The 21,906-nt window shown below is 41.5% G+C and overlaps 1 protein-coding gene across 7 annotated transcripts in view; it reads right to left on the reverse strand.

Annotated features, from left to right (window-relative positions):
* Positions 1-21,906, reverse strand: part of ARID1A (AT-rich interaction domain 1A) — a 69,628-nt gene that overhangs the window by 41,645 nt on the left and 6,077 nt on the right. For 6 of the 7 annotated variants that reach the window (XM_049098398.1, XM_049098395.1, XM_049098379.1 and 3 more), the window contains exons 2-3: positions 2,879-3,091; positions 1,090-1,542 (exon numbers count right to left, since the gene is read on the reverse strand). In XM_049098398.1, coding sequence (XP_048954355.1) covers positions 1,090-1,542; positions 2,879-3,091 — 666 coding nt within the window. Of the gene's footprint in view, positions 1-1,089; positions 1,543-2,878; positions 3,092-4,992; positions 5,176-21,906 lie in introns of those variants that run through there. The other variant, XM_049098401.1, reaches the window with a different exon arrangement.

The raw sequence follows: 21,906 nt of genomic DNA on the forward strand, positions 1-21,906 counted from the left end.
GCCCTCTATATTATCTGAAAGCAGAAAAATATAAGGTATGGCTCATAAGACAAGAATATCAATGAATACTGGGTGACATATGGAATTGTTCGATCATTATACTGTACACCTGAAACTAATTTAACACTATGTTAACTGGAATTAGAATAAAAACTTAAAAACAAAGTTGCTGGCTTAATTAAAAAAAAAAAAAGAATGTCAATAGTGGATTAAGACTCTGAACAGCACTGCTGACCATCTATCAGCACAGATAGCTATTCCTTGGGGTTAAATGCTGAAGTATGGCTAACTAGAAGTTTTATCCATCAAGGAATGAAAGCAATTAAAAAACAAAACCAAAAAAACAACCTCATGGTAGAATCTCTGCATTAAAATGAGTACTGCTTCCTTCAAAGACATTGCCTTAGGATAAGATATTTATTCCAATAATGGCCAGAATCATTAGTGGACCTGTCAGGACTCGGGTACTTCTTCTCATTTTTGCTCTTTAAAGAATAAAGCCCAAATTGTTATTTTTAGGCTTCTTCATCTACCTTATTCAGAGACATGGCTACAAACGTATTTTCGCTATTTCCTAAAATCAAATCCACCTTTAACAAATGAAAGGACTTGCCACCACTGAGAATATTCTAAAGAATGTAATGTGAGCTCTGATGGCAATTTCAAATGAAGGGGTCCAAAATATTTTGAGCAATAGCAGAATGTGATGGCAGTTGGAATGAAAGTACAGTATAGCCTCCTAAAGTAACTTTAAAAAAAAAAAAACACTCACTTGGATGATCAAGTTCTGAATGCTAGGTTATAAAATAAAAACAAAAACAGTCCCATTATCTTTAGTTTCTTATCTGTCTATGTAATTTTCCATTGCCTTATTTCTTCATCAGTAAGAAGAGCCACAGGTATTTTATGCAGTTAAGAAGGTTATGCCTTTATTAGTTCAATCAATCTAGTTAGCATGTTTACCCAGAGTTTAATTGGTTTTTAAGTGCACATTAGAGAACCAATTTGTATGGCAAAGTCCTCCTGACACCAAGCCCCGAGCTGCCTGTGGTCACACACGGGGAAGGGCGAGAGGCAGGGCCACCTTACCTGCGGCGGAGGGAAGCGCTGCTGGGAATAGGCAGTTTGCTGTGACTGCTGAGACTGGGGCTGAGGGTATGCAGCCTGCTGGGAGAGCGTCGAGGAGGCTGGCTGCTGAGGTTGCTGCTGCTGGTAGGGAGACTGTGCCTGTGGCTGTGAGTAGGGGGGCTGGCTCTGGGGGTGCTGCTGGGTGGTGGGCTGCTGGGAGGGGTATGGAGTTGGGGACTGCTGATGCGGAGGCTGGGATGGCTGCTGGGAATAGGGAGGCTGAGAAGCCTGGAGCTGTGGTGGCTGAGACTGTGGCTGCTGCTGATAGGAAGGCTGGGCGTGAGGGTTCTGGGACGGTGGCTGCTGGGAGTAGGGCGGCTGCTGCTGCTGGGGGTGAGGACTTTGCTGGTTGTAATATGGAGTTTGGCCCTGTTGACCATACCCACTGGGGCCTTGTTGTCCATAAGGAGGAATCTGTAGAAAAGGAAAGGATACTTTTAGCACAGACTCTTCTGGATGAATAAAGGTATTCCGTCAGAAGCTACAGTCTGAGGAGGAGTATAAAAAGCAGGTATGCCAAGCCTCCCATCTAGAAGATCCATGGTTTTTCCTACTATGCCTTTCTAAACCGAGCCAGGAAGGACAGCCCAGCTGGGTTACTAGTTGGTTTGTCTACAAGTGGACTGCATTCATTCACAGAAAACTTACACTAACATTTGGGCAACTTAACAAGAGTTCAAGAGCAGCCGTTTTCACCAATGAACTTCCTCTTTACCATGGTTTAAGACTGTTCTATAAGCATTAGGAATCTATATCCTAGCCACAACAAATAGTCAATAGCAGCCTGGCTAAGGCGACTGAAAACCTAGGGTTTAGTAACCCAGACAGCATGCAAATCACTAAGCTACTCTGGTTCTCTTTTCATTCAGTCTTCATTAAAAAAATATCTGAGAGCCTACCTGCTTACTTGTACCAGGCACAATTCTAGCATTTGCAGGGTGGGGCAAGGTGGGGTGTGTGTATTTGATAAATTGGCCAAAAGAAAAAAAAAACATCCAATAATATCCACCCATCTCTCCATCTTCTCATTGGAAAAAAAACCCCAAAAAACAAAAAACTCCCTAAAGTGACAGTATCCTATTTTCCACATTTAAGGGCATATTTTGCTAGAATTCTTAGAAGTAAAGTTAGGCTTTATATTCTATCCATCTCCGTTTTCAGTATGAGTATTACTCAAATATAAATGATAGAAAATGCTGTCAAAACAAAAAATGACAATAAAAAGATAATGGTGCAGATGGCCAGACAAAAGGAGATGAGGGAAATCTTAACATTTTTAACAGCACTGTTAGCATCACTACTGTTCAATCTTCCGCTTTTCTTCTATTCCCAGTCCCTCCTAATCATTTAAAATCAGATGCTATATATTGAAGACTTCAGGAAACATCAAAGGCCCTTTCCATCCCCAGGGCACACAATAAAGGGCTTTTCTTGATTGTAGTAGATAGGTGCCCAGCTCCTGCCTTTTTTCCACACCTCCTTCAGAGATCACTACTCAGTGGGTATCAGCAGGCCAACCAGGTCAAAGGACACAGATATGTACAGCCTGTGGCCAGGGAGCAGTTTTTCTTTGTGCATACATGGGATGATGCCCACAATCTTGGCCTTGTAAGTAGCATTGTAGCCAACTGAGCTCTTGGCCTATGCTCCTTTCGAGACGTTTAGATGCCAAAGACTCATTCTGATTCTACAGCTCAAGACCACATCCTGGACAGCAACAAGGGTTAAGGTAATTGGAGTCATCATCTACCTGCTGTGCATAAGAGAGGCCACCCATGGCACTCTGCACCCGGCCTTGCATGGCCATCGGGTACCGCTGCGGGGTCTGGGACCCATATGGCTGCCCTGGGTACCCATGTCCTTGCTGCGGTCCTGATGAAGGTCCCTGTTGTTGCGAGTATGGGTTAGTCCCGCCATATGGCTGAGGTCTCATCTTGCCCATCTGATCCATTGGACTGGATGGCTACAAAATAAAAAGCATTTCATTAACCTGAAGCTTTGATAGCCTCTGGCCAATATGAACATAAACCCAAGCGTACAGGTCTGTATGCCACAAAGGAAAACAGTTACTGTGAAAAAGTAGTGGTACAGACCAGTAATCCTTGGGCAAGTCATTTAATCTTCCTCAGAACCTTGATTCTGCCATATGCAAAATGTGAATACCACCATGAAAGCTATGCACTACCTTTATAAGTGTGGTACTACTTGAGATCCAAGGGACAGGCCAGGTGTGGAGCAATGAATATATGTACTCTGTGGTGTAGAAAATCAGAACAAAGACCCTTCATTGGGAAAAGACGGTGCTGTTATACTCTGCCAAGATCTAATTCAACACCACCAAAACTAATGCTTCAATACTATAGTTGGGAATTCCCTTGTTTTTTTGGGGGGGGGGATTCAAATATATAAGCATGTAGACTTTTCCATTCTTTAATAGTGGAATCTTTTTTCTTGCCTATCTGTAACCTGTTCACACTATGGCACAAGCACTTACATTTGTGCTTTCTTCCAAATAGATACTGTGGCTAAGTTATAGTTGTTGACTCTGAATTTAGAGCCTTGGGCATCTCAACTAAAAAGTTCATCTCCTTTAATATTCAAGAGTTTGAATGTGTACGGAGGATAGAACCTTTGTCTCCTTAAAGGACAAGATATAGAGGTACACCAATAATGGAAGTTCAAAATACAATTCACAAGTATTTGGCTACAAACACAGCTTTCTTTCAGCTCTTTGTGGGACAACAGATTCAATCAGCTCATTCACTTTCTGACACAATTCTATCCTATTGGATCTATATAGGTAGGACAGACCCAGCATGTTTTCCAGCCAGAAATACCTACCTATATCAATGGGGATAAGAGTAGGGGGTGTCTCTAAACACCTTAAATAGATACACCCAAGTTGAAGATTAGGCCTGGACTTGACACAAAACTTGAGAACTGAATCTTAAATTGGGAATGGGGAACAGATATTAATACTCTGGGCCTGAATATCATTAGCCCTGAAATTAAGGAGTTCAGTGGTTCTCAAACTTTAGCAGGCATCAAAATCACCTACAGGGCTTGGTAAAACATAGGCTGATGAGACTCATCCCTAAGGTATCTGATTTTACAGGTTCAGGGTCGGGCCTAGATTATATACTGGTAATAGTTCCATGGTGATTTTGATGCTGCTGGTCCAGAGGCCACACTTTAAGAACCACTGGTCTAGATTAAACTTAAGGTCCCTTCCTGTTACTGCTATTCAGTAGTTAATTTTCTATAACTTAAGGTAGATAAGACCTTAAAAAAACAACAAAAGCCCTCTAAGATAAGTGGAGGGAGGCACATTCAGATAACTGGTTCTCTGCACATTTCTTTTGGGGGCAGAGTACTACCTAAATATTTTTATAATAGAGGGAGAGTTGAACTGTCATGAGGAAAATGGGTAAGACAAAAGCCACAGAAACTCTTCTAAACACCAAGAGGGAAAAAGCAAAGGCAAATTCTTAGGCTGCAGCAAAGTCTGAGCTAAAAAGGTAACAGTGAAGATGGAAGCACCCTTCAAGTTTCTAAACTACCGTGAACCATAGTAATAGTAAATTGTATCCCAAATCACTACTGCATGTCAATATTACTAAAGTGATGTTTCTAACAATCCCACCTAAACAATATTTGCGCAAGTCCTCCCTCTGTATCAGAAGCCCCAAAAAAGTCTGTCATTAATTTTGGAGCTACATGAATTCTTTGGGGACTGTTTAGGAAATTCAAATTTAACAACAACTGGACTAGTGAGTAATAAATAGCATGTGGTCTTCCCCAGATACACTTAGCAATGAAGCCAAAACATCACCAGTCTATCCCATAAAGAGCTCAGGGGCTTACACAGCCACATTATGCTGCATATAACGACCAGATCCTCATCTCATCCCCAACTGCAGCTGCTGTCCATGTGGCCCTCAGGTGAAGAGACTACATTTGCTGAACAGAGAGACTAGCCCACTCTAGGTATCTCTGTCAATCCAGGTCTCCTCATAACACAAGAGGGGCAGTCATTACCATGGTTACTGTGGAGCTTCTAGAGCAGTAGCTATCAACCAGGGCTACAGATCAGAATTTTCTGTGAGGCCGCACAAATGCCTGGGTCTTTCCCCAGAGATTCCAACTTAGTGAAATCTGGAAGGGCTTGGGCTTCCCCACCCCTTCCACCCCTTAAGATTCTTGGCTGACTCTAATGTATACTATTAACTGAGATCTAGAGACACCCTGTCCAATAAAATTTTCTGTGACATGTGACAGGTATTTAAAAATATGGCTAGTGTAACTGAGAAACTGAATTATTTTTATTTACTTTTAATCAAATTCAAATAACCACATGTGGCTAGTGACTGTCATACTGGACCGCACAGTTCTAGAGCAATGCTCACAAATCGTTTTCATCTTTCCCTGTTCACCAATAGCTCCAAACTTCCTATTTATATCCGGTACAGTATTGCATAGAAACAGTAAAGAATGTAGTAAGTCTGTAAACTTGAGCTCAAATCCTAACTCTATCACTGTCTGATCTTGAACATAAGTCCATCTAAACAGAGAAAACTTTTTCACCTAAAATGCACATAACTTGGAGTGCCTGGGTGCCTCAGTCAGTTGAGCACCCAACTCTTGGCTTCAGCTCAGGTCATAATCTCAGGGTTGTGAGATCAACCCCCCCCCCCCCGCCCCCGGGGCTCCACGCTCAGCAGGGAGTCTGCTTAGGATTCTCTCCCTCTGCCCCTTCCCCACCCTCAATAAATAAATCTTGAAAAACAAAAATAAAATGCACATAACACACTACACACAGTGCCTGGTATTTAAATGTCCAATAAGTAGTAACTATTATCGATAATGATAAATAGTGCTTCTGCCTGGCTCTAAAGCCCTCCACAGTGTGCTCCAGTTCTACACATTTTTCAGTTTCACATCAACCTAGGCATGCCTAGCTCTACACAATGGTATCCTGCCTCGCCCTCCTATCCACAATGGCTTTCACTAGCAGAAACAACCCTTCAACAGGAAGGCACTTCCCATTCTTCAACACACTCTCAATCTGCCACATTTCTAAATGTCCTAGAGTAAATTCAGTCAGAATTGTAAGATTTACCACTTCGTTGTCTAGTTAACTGACTGCATCTCTCAAGACTAGGAAGCCAGAGATTGGGTGTTTTTCCCTTCAAAGTCCTTTAGTGCAGAGCTAGGGGTCAGTAACTCCAATGTGCTAGGCTGCCCTACTGTAAAAAGTAGGTAGGGGACACTATGGGGAGAAAGCCCAGATCAAATCATCTAGCCATAGGGCCAGGGTGCACCCTAAACCAGGCTATGACTTTGAGGGAAGAAAAAAAAATGTGGATTGAACTGAAAGAAAAAAAGAGGGCAGGATGGAACAAACAGCCAAGGGAAAACAAGCACACTTTTGAGAAGATTCTTATGTGCCATCCTACACCAGAGAAGTCTTCAAACTGCAAAGACATCCTCAAACATACTGCTTAAAAACAAAAAGTCACCTTTTGCTCCCTCATATCTAGGTTCCTGTACTCCCAATGGAGGACAGTTACTTAAGAGGGGGGATAGATAATAAAGGTTTCAAGGATTCCTCTATCAACTTTAGGAAATCTTTGTAGGCCAAAAATAAATGCAAGTCAAAGAAATTCTTATTCTAAAAATAAAATTAAGACATTTCCCCTTCCTGGACATCAGATTTCTGACCCCTTCCCTTCACCAAACATTTATCACCAACAGAATCAGCAGCATTGCAAACTAAAATATACTCAGTTCAAACAATCTGACTACTCTGGTCTCATGTCAAAGTTAAACATCTGTTCGTATCAGAAGAGGTAGAGACCTAACTCACACTTCTGACATTTAAAACTATTGTGAAAGATTTGTGATTTGTAGTTATAGATGAAATGCCATCTTACAATCTCTCATAACAGAGAAGGGGGCCTTAAATCATCACTAATCAGTTTTATTGAAAAATAGCAATTTTAAGCCAGAAAAATTCCTACTACATACAAGACAGAAAAGCCAGTATCAGCAGTCAAGCAGGCACCAAGGAAGAGGCAGGGGATGGCAAACACCAAACTCTGGTTGCAAAGAGCCAGAGATTCCACTCTGGGAATGATGGAGAAGAAACTCTTTCAATAGGAAACCACAGGAGTAGATTACTGTGATTACACTTCAAAAGCAAAGGCTCTGCCACAAAGACACATAAATGAGAGGAAAATGCTGTCATTTTGATCAGGAAAGTAGGGCCCCTTGCTATATACTCTCCTGCATCCATTAAAAAATAAAAATAAAAAAGAGGGAAAGAGCCATAAGGAAAAAAAAATCCAATTCCATCTACCACTTATCTCTTTCCAGATCACTGGCCATGTCACAAACTGTGTGCCAAATAAAACGCATCAGAAGATGCAGTTTAGGGGCATCAAAGGCAAGGATGCCTAGTAGGCTAGATCCTCTGAATATTCAGAACAGCTTGTTGACTAAGCATTTGCTTAGAGTCCCTCTATTCCAGGCAAAAGAAATTATATGCCCCTCCAGACCAGTGGGCTAATGGTGGGATCCCTTACAACTTCTTATTGCACCAAGGAAAGCCCTAACAACCCTCAGGATTCCTGAGATAGAACAAACTTCAAATTTTTCAAATTCTGACTGTGACTGAGAAGACAGCAGAGAAGACCACCCTCAATGCCCTCTTCCTTCAAACTTCCAAGTAGAAAGATACTATTCACCAAAATGTATCACACCATTCTGTAGTGGCACCAAGAAAGATAAACTTAACTTTCCTGAAATAAAAGTCCAACCTAAGAAAGCTCTGGCTTCAGTCTCAACCCAAAGATACAGAAAGGAAGTGACCAGGCAGCAAATGTTTAAGGAACCAGATTTGGTACCCAAAGACTGGAAAGAACAGGAGTAGAGATGGATGGGCCAGGGCTGCAGAAAAGGTGTCCATCAGAAACAAGCCTGGACTACCATTTGTTCTGTCATCCTAAATGCCAACTAGTTGGGGTCAGTATAAACTTAGTGCCATAACCTGGAATTTGGACATTTAAATATTATTTCTTACTCCTTGTGCTTTCAATTCATTCCTGGCCAGATTTGTTGTATGACTTTTAATAATAACAATAAAAAAAGGCATCCCTGGCTCTTTAACCGAAAGAACCCCCTAATTGATTCCCACAGTAATTAACCTGCATTTTACCTCAGAGAGCGGTAGTTAAGGAAGTCGGCACTGCTATTTATAACTCATCTCAAATTGAGGGCAGACTGCCTAAAATCTAACACATCCCAGCTGTACTCCTGTTTGAACTGGGGCCAAGGGAATTTTTTAAAGCAATCTTGGCACCGAATGAATGACACCAACAGTATGAGAGCGCGAGCGGTTGTGTTGTGGTGACGTAGCACTGGAGGTGGAATGGGAGGGGGCCAGTGTACTGTGATCCCTCTCGTGCACGCCTGCTGCTTGCTGAGTCCCAGTACAGTAAGCTGGGAACCGCCCACTGAGAGCCAAACACAGGAAAAGGCTTTTCCTGTGGAACGCCTTGAAGTGAGAAACACATGGCTAATCTGCATAAACGCGAAGCCACACCGCCCCTGCCAGGAAGGTTAGTGCTCGTAATCTCTGGCCATGAAGCTGGCTGCCTGGGAGGACTTGGACTGGGGCCTGATAACCCAGAAAGAGCCGAGAGAACAGATGGGTAAGGACCCCGGCAGAAAACAGCCCCAGGTCACGTGACTCGCCACATGGCCCCGCCAGCACAAACTATTGTCTGGCTGCGGAGCTCCCATACAAAGGCACCCGGCCTCAGCTTCCTGTGATTACAGGGACAGGCGGCAGCTGTTGATCCAGTTCCCGTTTGGGACCCTCCCCTGTTGAGGAGCATTCCAGGCAGGGACAAATATAAAAGGTAAGGCCTCTCCCAATCAACGCTTTCAGCTTCCCCCAAGCTCCACGTGGCTCCACTGGGATCCTAGGATGGACAGAGTAGACTCCCCTAAAAAGAACTACCCTTTTTACCTTGGTACACAATAATTAACCAGAGTAAATTATTCTCATTGTGCCCTCTTCCCCAGCCACATCTGTATCCAAACCTCTTCATCCTTTTCTTACTCTTCCAGTATTTCATGGCTGGGAAAATTGGTCAAGGACCCCTACCCAACCTGAAGAGAAATTGCCCAGAAACGTGCTTGTTTAGTTCCATCCTCAGATTCTGTCTCCTAAAATAAGGAGACTTCCTTTATTTTGTTTTGCATTTTAAGCAGTCAGGTTTCCCTACTGTTCATGGGCCTAGGATGACAATAAGACATTCCTTAACCTCCAATTTGGCCTCACCCAGAGACAGTATTTAAGATTTTTCTGAAGCTAAGCTGATGATAGGAAAAAAAAAAAAAAAAACCTCATCAGACCAACACCTGACCCAGGAAATCAAACCCACTCAGCCTAAAATTGTTATCCTCCTTAACCTGAGAATCACACCCCAAAATTTCTACTTTACGAGAGATGAAAAACAATTCATTCTAGTTCTAGTTCATTCAAGTTCTAAGCAACTGGTCATCTGCCTCTGGGAGAGAAATTACCACTATCACTGCAAAGAGGTATAAAAAAACTTACAAAATTCTCTAAGTGTTCAAATTGAATGTAAATTTAAAAATCCAACTCAATGAAAAGTTCTATCAACCCTATTCTGTTTACAGAAATGATTCTAGAAAATTAGGGCGTGTTCCTCCTTTGCAGACTAAGAACTCATTTCAAAGCCATCACCTGAAGCACCAGCCTAACCAAATCCCTAGGAGGGGCTGCACTCAGACATCAGACTTGACCTTCCAAACCATACTTGTCTCTAAAGTGATAGAGAACAAGGTGCCTCTCTCCCTGGCTCAGAGATATTTAGGCTAACTATGCTCTTTCCAAATCAGATGATCAGAGAAAACTCTCTAAGGGTAGAAAAAAAGAGACCAAAGAGGTAAATTATTGAATCACCTAGCAAACTCAAACAGATTATGAGAGCCAACTGTAATAACCACCTCACAGCTGTCCACCCAAATGAGGCATGCCAGAAAAACCACAACCAGGTGGCTGCTATTTTCTTTATTTCTTCTTTGGTTCCAGAAAGAGTCCTTCAAATAATGCAGCAATAGCACCAAACTAAAGAACTCAACAAATGATAAAGTCCTCATCCAGAGCACTTTCATTAGCCACCTTTCACAGAGAATATGCTCTTCTGAAAATGATGAAGATCACTTTTTTGAAAGGCCAAATTTAACCAATCTCTCCCATTTCCAACGAATTACAAAAGCCTCTGAGGAAACCACACAGCTTCTTGAAAAAGAATTCCTCTTTAGGTACTGCTTCAATCCCAGGTTTTAAAAACAGTAAGGCCCCAAGAAGATGATTAAACAGGAACTGAAATGCCATTTGATAAAATTAAACATCCTCTTCTTTACAACTTTTTAATCTCAAGAGTAAGGGAGCAGCACAACATGGTAAAGAGTACTAGACTAAAAGGACACCTGGGTCCTCTCCTAGTTCTCTGACCAACTCCCTGGGGTAGACTGGGGATGGCAGGGTGGGGGGAGGGGAGCGGTAGCAAAGTACTAACCAGGATGTACCTTAACCTCCTCAGCAACACAGTGGAATCCTGCCCTCCAGATTCTGAATCAGCAGCTCTGGGACAAGGCCAGGAATCTCCTCAGGCGATTCTCATGTCCAGTCTGGGAGCATTTGGGCCACATGCCCTCTTTCCAAAACTCCTCCCATCTCCAGTACCAAGGACTCTAGAACTCAGATCCACATTCAGTTTCCTTAACCAAACAATGGTCTAAAGAGGGCAGTGCCTGGCCAATAGAGAAACCACCAGGAATGCACCTCAGATTCCCAGATTCCCAAATAAATAAGCAGCATTCTCAGTCAAAAGCCAAGCTTTCCCAAATTCCTCTACCAAGTCCCTACATTGTCTTGTTCACCTAAACATGTATCACTAACATACTATATACTTATCCTGTTCATGTCTCTATCCTAGGCTAGACTATAAGCTCCAGGTTGGTAAAGACTTGTGTGTAAAACAAACTTTCCTTCTTTAAAAGTAGGAAAAGAAAGAGGACTGTGGAAGAGAAAGTGAAATTCTAGAGGCCTTGCAATTCCTAACCTCATTCTTGCAGAGAAAATGCTTTGGCCCTGGGTGGCCAGTCCTAAACAATGGTTAAGAGCTCTGCCTTTGCAAGGTCTTCGACTTCTCCATCCCTCAGTTTCTGCATCAACAGAATAGAGACAATAGTAGCACTCTTTAGGCTGAATGAACCGAGTTAATACATTAAAACAAAACCCTCTTCCTCAAACCAGTTGGACATACTCTGGCCTCACCCATCTCCACCAGGAATACACTTTCTTTAGGTATATTAGTATAGCTCTCTTCCACATCAAGTAACACTTTAACTTGGCCTTCCCTGGTGAACACATCTAAAATTTCAATCCCGTGGGGCACCTGGGTAGCTCAGTGGTTGAGCATCTATCTGCCTTTAGCTCAGGTCATGATCCCAGGATTCTGGGATGGAGTCCTATATTGGGCTCCCCGCAGGGAGTCTGCTTCTCCCCTCTGCCTAGGTCCCTGCCTCTCTGCGTCTCTCATGAATAAAATTTTAAAATAAATAAATAAACAAAATTTCAATCCTGCACACCTTAGACCTGGTCCATGATTAACTTTTCTCCTGAGCATGTATCACTAGAAGACTATGGTTTACTACTGATCTTGTTTAATGTCTATATCCTAGACTAGAATAGATAAGCTAGTGGGTATGTGTCAAGAGGTACTAGAGGTAGATGTGTGTTTAATTGTTATATCCTCTAGCACCCACAATTTTGCTATCAAGTCCTAAATTTCCAGAAACAAGGGTAGGCAACTAGAACACTTAAGGTCTGGTCACATACTCTCAAGACTAGAAACCCAAAGTGATCAACTAGAGGTTAACTAACAAATAGACTGAGGTTATGCCTTTTAAAAAAGAAAAAAAAGCACAGGCTTTGAAACTACTTTGAGCAAGTCACTTCCCTTGGCACCAGAACCATCCATATAATGGGGATTAAAAACTAACAAAGATATAAGACCATTGAAATGATTAAATATGTGAAATGCTTGTTAAAGTACCAATTCATAAACTACACATACAACAGACATTAGTTCCCTCTACCCTCAATAAGAGAAAAAGCAGAATAAGTTGGAAGCACTTTCAAAATACCAGCTTAAAAATCAAGAACATACAGGTCAGACATCAAAAGGGTTGACCAGTCCAGTTTTCAAGCTCTACCTACTTTCAGTCTGTTCTCCCAAAGGAATCCCAAGGATTCTCCTCCCAAGAATCCTGACAGTAAAGCCCAATAGTTTTCAACCAGGACAATATTAAACCCCTGAGAAGTGTTTGGAAATAAATGTATGCAAGTGCCTTTTTTTTTTTGGTTATCACATCAACTCTGTGGTGCTACTGGCATTTATTACCTGGGGAGCAGGATGCCAAATGTCCTGCAATGCATCTCCACACAAAGAAGAGCCTCGATGAGAAACAATGGACTCTAGCCCATTACAAGTCCAATCTTAGATGGAGAATTTCCTGTAACACTTGACCCTGGAGCAGTGAAGGGAAAGGGAATCAGAACTGACCAGTACCCATCCCAAGAGCCCAATATTACAAAGCCACCCAGTAGCCAAGGTAATCATAAATAAAAATTCACTTTAAAAAATAGTTGGAAGATAATTTACTGAAGGTGGTACTTCTCCAGCACATTTATTACAATTATGGTTACTTGTAATTATTTACTTACATCTTTCCCCACTAGAAAGTACTTCATGGAGGCAGAAATTAGGACTCCTATGTTCACAACACAGTGACAGATACATTGTAGAAGTTCAGTAAGTATTTGTTGCATTACTGTAAGCAACCGGCAAATGGAAGGTAGGTACTCACAGGTTTTCCAATAAAAGTTCTGCTATAAGACTTCTTACATTGGCAAGTAAGTCAATACCAGGACTGGGCAATTAAGCGAGCTAAGAGAAAGTTATTTTCCTGAAAATTCCTGAGAAATGGGGAATATGATCAAAGTCTAGGAAATCTTGATGTATGCAAGAAAGATAGGTTGGGTTACTGCATCCCAATACATGCTCAATAATTAAAAACAATGTATAGACCTTGCTACCCACATGAGGTGGTATGAGTTGACACCAGTAAAAGATACTTCCTCCCACAAACCATTCTTTGGTGTTTCTACTAGTGGATGGACCACAAGCCGAACTGAGAGGCACAGGTTTTTAGATATTTTCTGCCCTGCTTACTTATCCCTTATCATTAAGTGAAATGGCACACTTAAGGAATACACGGAGAGACAAGGGTCGTGTAACGTTATAAACAGAGCTTCACCCAGGAGGGTACATAGCAACTTTTCAATAAAGACAACACTTCTAAATCACACCTACTTCTTCTGACCTAGTTTCTAAAATATTCTTCCTTCTCCCATATTAAACTGCTTCGCAGATAACTGCTCAAAAACAAACACAAAAGGCAAAGGCCAAAGCTGCTCCTAGTTGCAAAACTTTAAGGCCTCATTTGCTTTCTCTTTAAAAAGCTCTCATCCCCCCCACACACACACTCCTTTTATTTTATCTCTAACTCCAAACTTGGACTGGTCTTGCATGGGTTATATAAAAAGATCCCAAATTTCTCTAAGTGCACAGTTCTACATCCTGCCAAAATTTCTCCTTCTGTACTAAAAAAGGTATCTGTGACACATCACTGAGCTGTAGGAACTTGATTTACATGCAGTCGGAGATTCCGTTTGTCACCAATCCAATCAAGTCCTGTAAAGACACTGAGAAGCAGCAATGCCACTATGGTTATTTAATTCCTGGGGCTGCCTTGGACCACTTTCCAAATATGAAGGTCTTTCACCTGGTCCCCTTAAGTCTACTCTGAACTGAAACGGGGACAATCAAGTAAGTTAAAGAATGGCCCAGGGCACAGCCAACCTTATTAAGATTAGGTGCCTCCAAATCCTCAGGCTTTTTTAAGGTCAGCAATTCCCCAAATGAAAAGCCGTAGAGTCCTGTATGTTTTCCAGCTCTTTTCAGCTCCAAAAGTACATTGGCACCCACCTCCTCTATACCACTGTTCACAAGAATGTGTCCCAGAGTCCCTGGCTTCATCATTTATACCAGAAATATACTGAACCAGACCAAAGTTACCAGCTATCTTTTCTGAAGCTTATTTGTCTCTCTATTTGCTATCTCTGGCCAGTATAATCAAATTGAGATGGATACTTGGCATGCTAAGTTATATAAATCTAGCTAAAATTTATCTCTTCTTCACCACCACCCCCCTCCCCATCCCCAAGTCTGTTCTGGCTCATATACTCTTTGGAGATAGTCTTATTCAAGACTATCTTGATAGTCAGAATTCCCTTCTGGTGAATGTGTCTGGGTGGATGAACCCAGCTATCTCAATCTCATTTTATTTTAACCCAAAATACCATAATGAGACCACATATTGGTCACTTGAGGTTTTATGTAGGGGTTTTAAAGAAGCCGATTCAACATTGCTTTGGAAAAGCAAAAGATTCAAATCACAGACTAGAAAGAAAAACAATATGTTACAAATCTGTCCTGTACCAACACAACCCCATAAACAGACTAAGGAGGGCTAAGAAACAGTCTGCAGACCAATAAAGTGGGGAAAAGAGAGAAGAGGTAGAGATCATTTAGGAAAACTTCTGTTTATTAGTTAGACAAAGGCCTTTCCTGCCTCTACTTGGGCAAGTACCTCCAACAGAGGTAGAGAGAGACCAGGAATCTTTTCACTGAACTGATGTTGATCTGAAAGTGGTTTAAGTTGCATCTTCAGTACTTTAAAGACATTTTACCAGCTCTATGTGGTAAAACTAGGTCTCCATGTGCTCTGCATTCTACTTAGTTAGACACCACCAAAAGAGAGAATGAAAAAGAGAAAAAATAAGAGAAAAATCAAGCTAGAAGGCAGAGGGATGATAAAGTTTAAAACACACACACAAGCACACACAAAGAACATATGACTCCCTACTAGAATTATTTGTCTGTACCTACAAATGTCAAATCACAGATCAAACTGTCAGCACACTGCCTCCTAGAAGCCTTGGCCTTCATCGCAGCTGGGTCACGGTGATCACACCGTCACTCCTAGGCTAGGCTAGGAGGGAAAAGAGGCCTGGTACAAGGAAACTTGTAATGAGATCGATACAGAAACCACACCAGGCTTTCAGAAAGCACAATTGTACTAGAACACTGGTTCTCCACGAGGTTTTGCATTGTTACTGTTTATTACCTGACCATTTCTCAACTTCCATTTCTATGCCAAGCACAATCATTATTTATTAAGTTATACAACTGGGGACAGGTCTTGGCTCAAACGTTCACTCATCAGAGAGACCTCATCCACTTCAAAGATGGGCAGCTTGTATGGAGTTAATGTACAGGGTTTATTTGTTAGAACTTCACAACAAGGGACACAAAGAAAGGAATCACAGCAAAACTCTGGCTAGCCACTGGGGACTAAGGGGTGAGAGAGGGAGGGAGGTCATTAAGGATGACCTACCGAGAGACCACCAGATCACCACAGGCCCTGGTCTCAGATCAGCTGGCCATCACGAGCAGAAGGGACATCATAACATTTAACCAAAGCTCCCAAACTGGCCTATGAGCAGCATTTTCAAGAATCACTTTCTTAGGCAATTTACTTGGCTGGTCATACCTAGTGACCACACAGTCACCATCCTACAATGAACTTTTCCACCTTCATCAAACAACCAGTACCACAGATTCAGATTATCTTCATGCTACATGTCACCAAAGAGCTAAGAGAAATGCAAGGCAAGGAGTCCCCAAGCCCTATAAAGAAACAGATCTGTTCGGTCACTGGAGTTTATCATTATTGCATAGAAGATCCATCTCAAAAGTATTTCCTTTCTTCTCCCACAACCCCAAACACTTTTAACCTTTTCTCTATCCAGTAACTCTCTCACATCATGAGTGGAGCAGATACATCTGAAATATCAGCCTATGATGTAAACTGGAAAAAGCCCCTCAGGTAATTCAGATATACTCTGTAGCCCAGTTGAGCATAAATGCACCAATGTGGTAGCTCTAACTTGGGTATGCATCACAATGGCCTGGAGGACCTGTTAAAACACCCTGCTAGAGTTCTGGATTCAGTAGGTTTGGATGAATATTTGCATTTTTCTTTCTTTCTTTCTCTTAGCTACCTCCACACCCAGCATGGAGCCCAATGTGGGGCTTGAATTCATGACCCTGAGGATCAAGATGTGAACTAAAATCACGAGTCGGAAGCTTAACTGACAGAGCCACCCAGGTGCCCCTTTACTCTTCTAAACTGGGCCCAGGTAATGCTGATGCTGATGTTAGGAACCCCATAGAGAACCACTGCACTAATCTATTTCTCAAACTAGAACAAGTACTTAATAAAAAAAATTTTTTAAGCATTAATATAACTTATATTTAGCTAAGAACTATAGGATAGGTTTTAATTCAGTGAAGACCAACTGTCTTTAACCCATCAGTACTATCCCACTCTCAAGCAGGGGCCTCTCTACCAACTAGGAGTCATGTTCAAGTTTTATTTGATAATAGTACTTTCATATATCTTTTTAATACTTATTAAAGCCTGGTATTTTTTACCTCATTATATAGTTGAGGATACAGATTCAAAGAAGTTAAGTGACTTACCTAAAGTCACACAGCCTAAGGGAACTTTAAACTTTGGTTATAGAGCTGTTTCTGCCATGGAACTTTGTGTGAGGTACTTAATCTTTATGTGTTCACTTTCCCCTAATGGAAATTAAGACAATAATCCTTGCCTCTCCTGCAAGTGCTCCAAGTCATAGAAAGTAAAATCACTCTGCAAATACTCCCATAATGCAAGTTACTCTCACTTTGATCTAAGTGAAGGACTCTATGAGCCTCAATCCCACCCCTACCCTCACTCTACTCAAAGATCCCTCTCGAAAAGAAAGTGGCTTGAGGATCAAATGTTGCCAATTCTTACCATTGAGATGACATGGCCATTTATCAGAAACTTAAATAAAATTCTAGATGGACAGAAATTTAGGCATAATGTACAACTGTAACTAAAGGCTTTTAGGGCAGCCCCAGTGGTGCAGCGGTTTAGCACCGCCTGCAGCCAGGGTGTGATCCTGGAGACCCGGGATGGAGTCCCACATCAGGCTTCCTGCATGGAGCCTGCTTCTCCCTCTGCCTGTGTCTCTGCCTCTCTCTCTCTCTCTGAATAAATAAATCTTAAAAAAATAAATAAATAAAGTATCCGATACTGAAAAAATCAATTAAAAAAAATAAAGGCTTTTAATCTTTCACCCCATTTAAGAGTTCCAGGCTATTACAAAAATAATGTCCCAGTAAGTCTTAGTGCTTAAATAATTTATTTTGAGGAAACAAATTTAGTATTTTATGTTACAGCTCTAGAGAATCAGACAAACCTTTATTCATATCAGAACTCTACCTTTTACTAGCTTTTTGCCCTTGGGCAAATTTCTCATTTTTACTCTATTTCCTCATCTGTAAAGTGGGAGGAGTAACAATACAACCCACCTGTTGTGGTTTTGAAGATTAAATAAGTAAATTCATGGAGAGACCCAGCAAAAACTTGGCTCACTGTTAGGTGCTCAAATGCATGGTCGCTGTCATTAATACTCACCTACATCATGCCATCATTTGAAAACTGGGATCTCAGTGAGATTCTCAGCCTATTCCCAGACCAGGACAAAATTATATATCAACTGCCTATAGAACTGTTCCCCAAATCCTTTATAATAGAGTTATCTCTTGCAGCCAGATTCCTAAACAGGTAAAAAGTTAGAGGCCTATTAGTGGTGGACTAACCCAAGAGCTCTACCACCTTAAGCAATCTGTATGCATCAGACAAGACACAGTAACAAACAGCAACTAATTCTCACATTTCTGCTCAGGTGATTTGTTCACTAAGGACAAGTGAAAGCCATAATAAGGTCTACCCAGAGAGAGGGGGAAATCACTGTTCAAGAAGAGCCCAAAGACATTTTTGTTTCCTCTAAAAGGAAGTGCCCAGCACTATGGAGCCTTTAATCATCTACCACGTGGCTGAACTCACATTCTGCTTAAAGTCAAAGTATACCAGGCGTAAGTCAGTTGAGAGTAAACAGCTGGACCCAGATGCACTCATGCCCAGCAAGCAAGTTGTGACCTCAAGGAAAACAGGAGGCAAAATAAAAACCACCAAGCACACAGCAAAATGGGTTTTTAAATGACTGATATCACACCAACCCCTAAGCTCCCCTGCTGCCGTCATGCTGGTGCTAGATCTTGAGCAGGGAGTTCCTTTTAACAGAGATGTCTATAAACAAGCAAGCTGAAAGCTAACAAGTTTAAGAGGGAAAAAGCATACAAAAATCTTGGCTGCCGGTGATGAGCCACAGAAAATCATGAATGTGCCCGTGCCAAGGGAGGAGGAAGTCTAATATCTAACATCGCAGACTTGGGAACCCAGAAGCAATGAAGCCATAAGGAAGCCCAAATGCAAAAGAGGAAAAAAAAGCACATGGCACATTTCCTCTTCATATGTGTGGCAATTTAAGCAGCACTCGGCCTGCGGAGCACATAGCCCCGGTACCCAAAGCCCCTTAGTATTTCATATCAACATTAGCTTCCTGGAGGGCGACAAAAATCTGTCCTGGATTACTGGGTGATTTCTAATATGTACCATAACCAACACTAAGTCAACATTTTAGGGATCAAATTTCCTACTCTGCAGCATGTTGGAATGCATTCTTGGCATTAGACTTCTCATTGCACTACACCCTTAGAAAATCCAGAAGCCACTGGGAAATAAAGACTCAACCTGTCCCAAGACCATCTTCTAGTATGTATAAATGACTAACAAAAACAAATGAAAGTTCATTCAGATGTCCTTTTACATTCAAAAAACTAATTCCATCCCACTTGAATGGGAGGAGGAACAATTTCAGAGAAGGATACTCAAGGTATGTTAGGTCAACATTCACCCTAACTTGGATTCCTCTAAAACCTAGATGAGACTAAGGAGTTCATCTCAAGCCCCTACTCCCCTGCTATCCACGGCAGATGAACCACTGTGTCCCAATTTCGAGTTACTAGAAACTCGCTTTACAAAATGCCAGAATGGCAAGGCAAAAGAAATTGGAAGAGAGATTTCTAAACTAGAATCTGTATTCCAGACTCCATACTTGCATACTGGAACAGTGTAACCTGGCCTTCTCTTCCAGGTAAAAGCACTGTAGCAGCCTGGCACTGGTCTCTCCATACATCTTCAGCTGTTAAGCATGCACCTACAGCCCTTGAAAAGTGCCAAATCATGTGTGGTCCAGTTGCACATGAACCAGCAGGTAAAGAGAAACCAAAATCACTGCATTTCAGAGGCTCCCGTAAGGAATAAGCATGTGTTTGCAGCATTTATGAGCTTCTTGGCCACAGCCAATCTAATCAAAAACAATATTAAAGGCTACTTCTGTGAACAGATGGGCAAACTGCATATGTGCAGGCTTACCCACCCATCAACCCTCAATATAAGGTCTGATCCAAGCAACTCAGCTTCAGCACAGCTCCCAATTCTTTAGAAATAGCAGCAGCCTAAGTGTCTGGACAGGTACTTCATAGCTCTTGTTTTATTTAAGAAAAGTCAATTAACTCTGCCAAAAAAAGAAAAAAAAACCCAAGCTCTCCAACTAAAGTTGAATCGTCGTCACTGCAGAGTTGTCCAGGACACACTACTCTGAAGGTGACAAGACCTTCCAAACCCAAAATTACTACAAAAGAGCCCCTGAAACTGGCCAAGAACTTGGCAGGTTGTACTAAAGGCCCCACATAACCACAAGAACCACTAAGACCCTGGAGCCACTCTCTTTCACGGAATTTTATAGTTACAGTCCAAATTCTCAAAGTCACTAGAATGAAGCAACTACGGGTCTGGAGATGGTTGTGTAACGTGGTTCCTATAAAAGCCCATGGAACTCAGGGTAGCATTATGAAAAAGCAAATTAATATTTTAACTTTCCCCCTCTTGAACATTAAACTTCATGAAACACTGCCTCTGAAAAGCTGTCCCGGGTTAACCTTGCCCAACTTTGCTCCTTTATTCTTGAATTCCTTCAGCCCATACACTTCGTTTGGTCTATACCAATTTATAAACCCTGCTTTGCAAGTTTTCCAGATGTGTGCATATAAGCATGTTTCGCCAAGAAAATGAAATTCCTCTGAAGCAGTTTCTAAGTCCCTTCCTAGTATCTAACTGGTGTGTTCACACAGGGCTATTTCCTACTCCCATTTGAATCTCCAAATCCCCTTGAGCTAGAAATCATACTCTCAGTGACAAGCCTCATGTTCTAATACTCTTTTAACACCACAACACTGAGAAAGGCCTGGGCAACCAATGTCCATGTCAACCTAAGTTTTTGTATTTTGTTTTAAAACAAGCTGATAGCCTTTGGTAAGTTAGAGGAACCTAAAAATTATGGTCAGGGCCATAATAACATTCATATTCCCTACTACTATGCTAAGTCAAACAGGCATTTCCAGGACTCTGGTCTATAAAAACACTTCTTGTGAAGAAAATTCGTGTCAGAGTCAATGGATTTTGTTTAAAAAGAGACTTTGAGAAGATAAATATGGTTATCTCACAAGGCTACCAAAGCAGAGTACTACAGGCACACAGCTAAAATACTTCTAAAATATTTCTTCCTCCATAAAAAGAATGTTTCACTGAAGGAACCCAGAAATGTTTTTAATCCTAAAATGGCAATTTCAAAAACAAAGATTGAATCTACCCATATAACCCTTCAGGCAGGATCTAGTGAGTCCCCAAACATTTGGACTTTGTACTAAAAACCCAGGAACCTGGGAGCATTAATTTTAATATATGTATGTATGATGCACAGAAGGAGTCCAGTAAAAACTATACAATAAACCCAACCTGTAAAGTGGGCTTATAATTCTGAGAGCCACAGCAAAACAGAAGCCGAGGACGACCCAGAAGCTGCAGTATCTTTTTTTCCCCTCCTTTCTGGTATTCCAAAAACGCAAACCCAACCCTAAAAACATCTCACCAAACTACAAAACCTTTCCGAAAGAACGAGGCTCATAAGTCAAACTCAAAGTCTCATAAACCAAGTTTTTGGAGCACACTTACCTCAATACTGAAACTTAGAATCTTCTTTCCAAACTTCTGTTTATTTTTACTCTGAAACTGCAATCCATTTTGAACAGGGGCTCCATTGCCCTGAACTTAGCCTAGAGCCAGGACCATGGAGGCTTCTCTTCGAGGGCAGCATCTTTTCACTTCCAATCTCTTTTAGATCATCTCTCCGTGTCTCCATAACCCCAGTACTACCTCTTCCCTACCCACATTTCTTTTTCTCCAATGTTATTTTATTCCACCACATGAGAACAGACTAGCATTATCTTTGCTTGAAAACTGTTTATTAATTTGCCTGTCAAACATTCTATAGAGCCGTTTACATCTTACTACAGAAACCTCCTGGGTACATATTGACAGCTCAGCAAGTATTTACACAAAGCTCTGAAACATTTGGTTCCTTCAGAAAGGAAGAAGCTGCTGTGTCAAGCAGAGAATTATCAAACACCTTTTCCTCTACCTTTTCCCCTCTTTTATAAAGGAAAGCTCCCTTCAAGCATACTTCTAACATGCCTA

Source organism: Canis lupus, chromosome 2 (assembly GCF_003254725.2).
Source record: "Canis lupus dingo isolate Sandy chromosome 2, ASM325472v2, whole genome shotgun sequence".
In the NCBI taxonomy this organism is placed as follows: Eukaryota; Metazoa; Chordata; class Mammalia; order Carnivora; family Canidae; genus Canis; species Canis lupus.